An 8,830-nucleotide genomic window follows, 5' to 3' on the forward strand; every position below is an offset into this window, starting at 1 on the left:
TTTATTCTGGGTTTTTACTGGTTTTAATTACCAGGTGATGTGGAGAGGAGACCATACAGACACGAGATTTGTATCCATCTTCTCATCTAACTATCAGCAAGAGCAAGGGTATTTATCAACTAAACTATTCCTTCAGTGAAAGCAGCGTTATTTCCCCTGAGAAATAAATGTGGTTTCAAACAGTCATCTCTACAATACACAGCCAGGTCTAGCAGATGTTGTGTCCCGATTCCTCATCCCTGCTCCTGTTTCTGTACACAGTGCTTTTCTTTGATAGATCAAAGAGTACATGACCAGTCTGTGCCGGTGAAAATACTTTGCCACTGGGAAGGCTCAATTAGCCATTATCCTTTCAAAACTATAAACACTATTTGTCCTATTTCAGCAGCAATGTGAGCTCAAATGATGGCATGTTAATGGTTCATATCTGTGTTAATGCCTGAAATAATTTTTTACAACTTTAATAGCATTTAGAGAGGGAATGATAGAGTTACTCACTATACAACAACCATAAACCTACATCCCACTATTTCATTACAATACAAGCAGGATGGATGATCATTAATCTATATCTAACCATATTTATTCAAAATATGAAGTGCTTTCAGTTTTAAAAAGCCTTAAAAGGCAACAGAGATGAATTATTATTATTACTGCAAAACGTTGAAAGTGAAATGCAATATTAAAACTAACTGGCAGTTAAGCTTACGGGTCTTGATAAAGGTCACTGTCTGTGGCTTTGGGAATGAAACAGACTGTGGACGGAGTTATTTGCTTCATCCGCCCAGAGTTGGCTGAAGTTTTGTTAAGTGCTGCAGTGTGTGTTGGTTAGCCGACTTGTTTGCTAATGCTGGAGTTTGGTGCATGGCTTAGCTAAACCCTGGACTAAACCGCCTACCAAATACTTTACATTTGTTATGGTAAGCTCTTTATAAGCTTATTGAATCCAGAATAAGCCCAAATGCTTTCCTTTTTTGAAGTCGGACTACAAGATATCGCTAGTGTATCTATCTGGGTCTAATAATGTGCCGCCACATGTGAAGGTTGAGGTTTGTGAATCCGAATTGTAGAAGATAACAATCAAGATTGTTACATGAATTGATTTCCCCCAACTCTATTTCCCTACCACCATAAGTAGATGGGGCCATCCACTCATCTCCACTATCCACCAACCAATCGCAATTAACAAGAGATATTAGTAGATACATATAGATGTTTGACAAAAAGAATTGCTAAAAATTCAGTGAGTTGAATCGACCATAAGATCCAATACCTGTTATACATTTATTTAGCCTTTAATGCCTTGCTGACACAGGCTTTGCTTGTTAGCTACTCCCACACATTCAGCGTTCTGCAGCACATTAAGTTACTGTAATGATGTCTAAAGGGATAAAAGGGGAGTAAATGGGGTGGTGAGTCAAAGTAAAACACAATAACAGCAACGACAACAAGAGTCCCAGACAAATCAGCAGCTTCAGAAAACAACTCACTACTAAAAAAAAAACAAAATCAGTGCAGGAAATCCAAGCACAACACAATGCAAGCCAGGGTGAAACACACATCTATCCTGATAAATATTTATGCATTATTCAGATAAAAGAAAGACATTGCTTCTTGCGCTCCATGTGGACTCGTGCAGTGAGGTTTTAACCGACCACAGGCGTTAGACCAAACTATAGAATGACCTCCGATAGTGGCTGACTGCAGATGAAAATGACTGAATAACTGGGACATCAGCCTAATAAAATAAGCTGTCTATTGGCTAATTGCCTTTCTGGCAGTACAACGTGCATCTTAAATTTCTTCCACCAAACGAGTGGCTAGATTACTGCACATGCAATTAGTGTCAGTGTGTCCAACTCTCAGCAGTATACAGCAGAGGTTAACTGGATCTGTAAACATCTGTCTCGCACAGTCAACAACCTGCCATTCAGCACATTTGTCCAGCTTGCCAAGGCCAATGGTTGCGTGCTTTACGGTCACAATGCTACTCTATAAACAGTTCTAGGATGACAGGAAACCATTTCAGTATTAGTGTAGTAAACAATCTAATGTGATTAAGTCACAGAATCCCTGTAAACACAGACGCACAGTTGCCAACTTTGAAAGTGCTGTGGGTTTTGAGGTGTGGGGGAAGGGGAGGATGTAGTGATGAACCAAGCTACAGAGAATTATCTCCTGGATCTGCAGCTCCTCTCAGCTTTACAGAGCTTTATAGAGAATTTCAGCTCAATGTTCACCGTCGCTGCTCTCACAGCATCATTTTTAGCTGCTTGGTAGTTAAAAAAAAGCTCTAAAAACCCACCGTACACTTCCTGCCCAGCACACAACAGCACCGTTAGCAACTAGCTGGTGAAAATACTGAAACATGAAACAGCTAAAAGGCAGAGACTTCCCTCAGGAGTTGGTACAGACACAAAACAAGAGCTACAAGAGATTAAAATATTGGAATTACATTTGCCAGGTGGCCAGAAACATGACTCACATGAATGCCAATGTTGCTCCATAACTACTGGATGCATAAACAAGCCACTGTTAAAAAGGTGACGAAGTGTTAAAGTTCATAACATCGTTCCTACCCTGCAAAAAGAAGGGCTGGGTGACATCGTTATATTATACGACAGTTTCTTTGAGGACTGGACGCAAACATGGGTCACAGTTTCGTTGCCTTGCAGTAAAAATAGCTTCAGTGTGCAACGTTTGCTGGTTTTGGTTCACATTCTGGGATCATCCCATGTTTCCACCCTTCAGGGCACAAGATGAAAAGCTGTAGACTTCAGTACTTCAGAACAATAGTATCTCCTGTGTCCTGTCACACTCAGCACCATAACACCCTGGTAGTGCTGCTTATGGGTGTTGTTTACAGACTGAGACACAGTCAACAACAAGGCTGAGTGTTGGGGGGGAAAACACCCTGCGATGAGAGAAGATGCACCTCTTTTGACTTCACGTACAGTAGTTCACAAAGTTAGGAGGGTTTTGGCGCTGTGCCAGGGGCTGGACGGTGATAAGTTAAGTCAAGCTTTGCACAAAACGTGTCTTCACAGCAAGAAACACCCCCATCAACATACCTTCAACCGCTTCACCACCTCATCGTTGCTGATTTTGTCCGTAATTTCCTTCACTCCGGGAGGATAGATGATCTTTCCGTCCCCCGCCGGTTTCTGCTGTTGCGGGAACTCCATGCTTGTTGATGTGCGGTCCACACGGTCTTCTACTGGCCTCTATGGGTCAGAAAACAAAAGTTCAACACAACCATGCTACCACACTTACCAAAACCTCCTTTTAAGCATCATTCTCATTCGCCAAAGGTCAATTTCGCCCGCTAACATTAACAACGCCGTGCCCGTGGATTCCACTCTATTGTAATCCGGAAAACTTTCCGGACAGAAAGCGAACATTAAACCAGCATTGTGCATATTATTAGCTTACATGCTAAAACAACCCCCAGCTAAAACATCAGCTCCATATTTTCCGCAAATGTCTCATCAAACATCGCATAGCTACAGAAACAAGAGCACTTGCTATGTCGCTACCACCGCGGCTACTTGAACCGCTAAATTGTTGGAAAACCACTTTTAAAAACACCCCGAGAGCGGTCGGTACACGTCTACTGTCACACAGGTTATCAAATTAGCCAGCCAGCTAGTCAGCACATCATTGGTTAGCGGTTAGCATTGTGCGGGAAGGAAGTTAGCAGCGAGGCTAATTCGCGTTAGCACGGCTGCTAACGGGTTAGCCTAGGCCGCAAACTGTTCAGGTACCCATCACATCTCCAGCTACAGACAATCACAGAGGAAGTGAAGTGTCCTATCGTCTGTGCCTCAAATAGCCCTGCTCGTGGTCAGTTCCTGTGGTTTACAACTAATGCAACTACTTTGTGAAGTTTAACAACGACGCTAATTTACTTGTTACTGTCTTTTTTCAACTTCAACGCATCGCTCCGGACTGCCGCTAGTTCACAGGCGAAGAAGGGCTGCTACCGTCGCCCTGAGCCCTCCTCTCTCTCTCCCTCTCTCTCCCCCTCTCTCTCTCCAACAACTTGCCCCCACGGAGGATTTTAAACACCCTAACAAATGCAAAATGAATCTATTTTCTGATACACAACTGCGACTAAAAACCGCAGGATATACTATTTTACTATATTTACCTCTCAAGTGGGCCGTTTTAATTCATTAGTCTGACACAGGTTAGGTTTAGTTTTCGGCACAAAGCTCTCTGTCCGTTCAGTCAGTGCTGTCTGTGTGAAGGCTGGGTGCAGAGCGCCCCCCCTCGGTCTCGCAGGAGTACTGCACATCCAAATACATGGCGGGAGTCAGAAACAGCCCGCTCTCACACTCACAGTCACTCTCTGCTCTTCACCCACATTGTGGGGTTATCTTTTAAAATATAGCCCGTATTTGACTACTTTTTTTGTTTGTCATTATGTTTCTTTATGAATTAATTTATGCTTTATGATATTTATCTGTTTTTATGTTTTTGTGGGCACATGTATGGAGAAAAACTAGAGCAAATATATTAATCGTTACCATTATCATAATTGTTGTAGTTTTATGCTAGTGAAATATTTTCAAGGCTTTTAAAATTGATAGTCTGTCAACACTTATTTATGCTACCAATATGTTTGTTGTTTATGTATCTTATTGTTATTACCAATACTTTTACAACTACAACTAAAAGTACCTGTAGCAGCCAGTAACAGATTAAGGTTAACTTTCTCTATAAAATAATGACTTGAGGGAGTAGAGTAGTGACATCTAGTGGTTAACTGGTAATTAACAAGTCAAAAAGTGACTAGAAAGAGATTCAATCAACTTTACACATTTCAATAGTGCTGCTTTTGTTTTAATGTGCTGATTTTCTGCGACTATTATATAGTTTTAGTACCATCTGCATGATATAATGTTTAGTTATATACATTAATGAAAACAGGGTTTACTGGATCTATAAAAATTCAGGTACTCAATCAGGAAACAAAAGAAAATAAATTGGGGTCAGAGTGTCACAGTCTTGGTCATATCTGACAATCCCCTGTTTGTAATTTAAAAAAAGTGCAGTATTTAATTGACCCATGCATCACAACATTGTTCCTGCAACCAATGTAAAAGTAGTTAGAATAAAAATCATCCAGATTGAATTTTATGACAAAAACCTTATTGTAAAGTGTACCAAGACTTATAAACAAGTACATTTACTCCAGCACTGTACTGTGACTACAAGTCTGAGGTACTTTTACACACTTGAGAAGAATAATTCCTTAAAATGTTACTGTTTACCCCACTACATTTATCTGATAACTTTATCATTTAGTTATTCATTTACAGATAAGGATTGCGCATACAATGTGATCAACTCATAAAAGATTAAGCATTGTTATAGATCAAAGGATCCATCAAGTAGTTAAAATGTTGCTTACATGTTTATATATCAAATAATAATCCAGTATAATAATATGAACATTTTGCAATGACAGGGAGTGGAATATGAGTACTTTTATTTGTGATACATTACATGTTCTCCTGTCCACACAAATACAGTTCTAAAACAGATTAATAATAATAATAATAATAATAATAATAATAATAATAATACATAAATAGATAGACAAATAAATCAATCAATTAAAGCAAGACTAAAAATGTAAGCCTTGAGTTTGCTTTTAAAAGCAATTACACTCTTTGCTACCCTCTAAAAGGATGCCTCACAATCTTTAGGGATAATTAAATTCAGAATATGTTGTTACTATTACATTACCACTTTTTACTAAAACCAGAGGTAAATACTCAAGCCCCAACAGGAACCATGTGCTAAGACAACTATTATTCATTACACTTATATCGGTCACATACTGATTACATCAGTACATACATACTATTTTATTTTATATATATATATATATATACACCTATATATACATTTTCTAGTCTATATATATTGTGTTAGATATTGTATTAGAATTTTTATTCTTAAAAGTCGTGTGAGCACCTTGAGCAACTGTAAACAAACAAACTCCCTCCTGGGATCAATAAAGTATTTCTGATTCTGACAACCTTTTATTTTGAAGTCTCTGCGTTGATTTCCGGTATTACCCGTTCTGGCGGACTTGGCCCGGTTTGTGTTTTCTTTTCGTTACTTCCACCACTCGGGGCGCTGTTTGCTATCGTAACCTTCAGTCGCTGCACTTGGGTTACTCTACAGACACTACAGTAGCATGTCTTCAGATCCGGACCAAACCTCTGGTAGCCCTTTAGCTACTTAACTTAGCTCCGTGTGGCCGCTAATGAGAGCAGCCGGCGGGCCTCGGAATGCCTCGCAGAAAGAAACCCGGCCAGAGCCCGGCCCGAGTCCCCGGCGGGCCGCCAGAGGGGGGGAGCAGACTACCTCAGGGATTTGACGGTGCAATGGCGAACAACTTTCCATCCAGCACCTCGCTCTCTGCCTCCGGCAAGGAGAATATCGTCAAAAGCATGCAGGAGATGTTCTCACACCTGGACCCCGACGTTATTTACATCGTGCTGTCCGAGTGTGATTTTAAAGGTTAGCAGCATTATAAAAACACGGAAGCCCAGCTGATGGTCCAACCTGCTGTGTGACTTTTGGGGAATGTGGTTTTAGTGTAACTTTGCTAACCTGCTAGCTGGGGTAGGTCTGTAAGCAGACAGTGTGGAACTATTTAACCACATGAGATTACTTTACAGTGGAGGTTTCCTCTGTGTGTGTGTGTGTGTTACAGTATCTATTTAAAACGGAACCTTGCCATTTTTTAGTTCACCAAACCCACGCACCTTCTTCCACCTGTTGTACCAGCACATGGATGACAGATGCTGTATGTGTGTAACTTTTAGGTGTACTTGAATAGTGTCACCATGTGATTTATGAAGTCAGTAAAGTAGAATAAAATCAGAAATGGGGAAACAAGACCAAACTAAAGCCACCACTCATGAGTCAATGGTATTTCCTATACACTTGTTTCAAACTGTCTATGTTGCTTAAAAAGGTAAAAGGCTGTTCCAGAGCCTGGGGGGCGCAAATCACTAATCCCAGGTCAGATTCCTGCCTGAACAGGTATAGCAGTAGAAATGACAGAAAAATACACCTTTTGGTTTAAGGTTCCTGCACTGCACTTATCTCCACTGTCAATATTTACCGTATATAGAGCAGAGGTGAGAGTGGAAGGTTCAACAGGACGATTCCCATTACATACAATTAAAATATGTTAAAATGTTCAGTTCAATTTAAAAGGCTCAAAAGTATTGTGAGTAGACATCGAGGTTCTGTAACAGCAGAGGGCGCTTATGTCTTTAACTCCTACACTGTGTTATTCACTGTAATGGTATGTATGAAATGGTATTCATTGTTGTGTTAGTGTGGTTTCTGGGAAGGCTTGGTTTGTTTATTTTAATTGTATTACTTTAATGCACTTTAAGTTTGTACCACTTTAATTGGCTTTTTTTTTGTTTTATCTGAGGGCAACAACGCAAACTGAGTTAAAATAGCAAAGTATTGAAACATTGAATCACGAGTTGTAAAAGTTAAATATAGTAAACTTTCTTTTCTTTTTCTTGTTATATGTGTTTCCTCTGTTTGTATCCTAGTTGAAAATGCAATGGACTCTCTCTTGGAGCTGTCTGTGGCTGCGGAAGTTGCAGGCCCTATGCCTCCTCCTGTCTCTGGCTTTGAGCGCACTGCTGCAGCCCTGCTCAGCCCACAGCACTTTTCTGAACCTAGACCAGAACCAGACTCCTCCAGACCACCACAGCTGTCCTCCTCTCCTCCCTCTGCCAACCTCCTGACAGAAGAGCTGGACCTGCTTGTCGATCAGGAGCTTCAGACACTAACCACACAGCGAGACGTTAAGGAAAAGTACCAAAGCAGCCAGTATTTATCCTCTTTCCCTCCACCACCAAAGCAGATCCTCCCTGAGCTGCTTCAGTCTAGCCTGCAGCCTGGATCCAGAGGGCCCTCTACTGGCCTGGTGGAGAATATTTCTGAAGCTTCGTCTCCGCTTGACCAGCTCAGCACTTGGGAAGACGAGATTGCTGTGGAGCAGGAGCGGTCGACGGTGGATTTCACACATCTAATGGCAGAGACACCTGCGGACAAGCCGAAACCTTCTTTGGACCTGGCAGCTTCAGGACGTCCCTCGGCTTTCCAGGTGTATAAAAAGCAAGACCCACCGCACACTCTTGCAGACAAGGCTGGGGTCATGCCCTCCAAAGCGATAGTCGGAGGAGCGAGATCTAAAATGAACATGTCGAATCAGGAGCCACTTGGCTACATGGCGTCACCCTGGAACTTGGCGGCACCTGTGTTTTCTCCCCGCGCCCATGGAAACCAGGGGCCAACATTCATTACCCCTGTGGCTCAAACGCCTTCCAACTGGCTCAGCCAACCCAGACAGGCCTCTCCCTGGCTGAGTCAAGGGCCTGTCAGACAGGCACCTCTTAAACCTTCTGCTACTATTCCTAAGTCCTGGGCACTGCCTGGTCCTCAACAACATCCTACTCATTACGGCAGGCTTCGTCTAGAAGGGAAGGTCCTTGTGCTGCTACGTGGAGCTCCGGGATCTGGCAAGTCAACCTTGGCAAGGTAATAATGGTGTGATGCTCTAAATGGCAATACTCTGTGCTCTCTAGTACGCTGTTATGGAGTGTGGTTTTTGTAGTTGCATCACAGCTACAGTACGCAGACAGACTTGGTTGCATGTAGAGCTGCAATGATTAATCAATTAGTTGTCAACTATTAAATTATTCCCCTATTTTGATAATTGGTTTGAGTAATTTTCAAAATGAAAAATTCTCTGATTTCAGCTTCTGAAATGTGAATATTT

The 8,830-nt window shown here is 41.6% G+C and overlaps 2 protein-coding genes across 6 annotated transcripts in view; one reads left to right on the plus strand and one right to left on the minus strand.

Annotated features, from left to right (window-relative positions):
* pds5a (PDS5 cohesin associated factor A) overlaps positions 1 to 4,265 on the minus strand; it is a 24,722-nt gene extending 20,457 nt beyond the window's left edge. For 2 of the 5 annotated variants that reach the window (XM_035659509.1, XM_035659513.1), the window contains exons 1-2: positions 4,151 to 4,265; positions 3,072 to 3,224 (exon numbers count right to left, since the gene is read on the minus strand). In XM_035659509.1, coding sequence (XP_035515402.1) covers positions 3,072 to 3,185 — 114 coding nt within the window. In that variant the 5' untranslated portion in view covers positions 3,186 to 3,224; positions 4,151 to 4,265. The other 3 variants (XM_035659510.1, XM_035659512.1, XM_035659511.1) reach the window with 3 other exon arrangements.
* Positions 4,266 to 6,126: 1,861 nt separating this feature from the next.
* Positions 6,127 to 8,830, plus strand: part of n4bp2 (NEDD4 binding protein 2) — a gene marked incomplete at its 3' end in the record, with an annotated part of 9,520 nt that continues 6,816 nt past the window's right edge. Inside the window, 2 exon segments of the mRNA XM_035660555.1 lie at positions 6,127 to 6,537; positions 7,596 to 8,589. Of these exon segments, the coding sequence (XP_035516448.1) occupies positions 6,306 to 6,537; positions 7,596 to 8,589 (1,226 nt within the window).

Source organism: Morone saxatilis, unplaced genomic scaffold (genome assembly GCF_004916995.1).
Source record: "Morone saxatilis isolate NCDOM2014 unplaced genomic scaffold, NCSU_SB_2.0 Contig17, whole genome shotgun sequence".
In the NCBI taxonomy this organism is placed as follows: Eukaryota; Metazoa; Chordata; class Actinopteri; family Moronidae; genus Morone; species Morone saxatilis.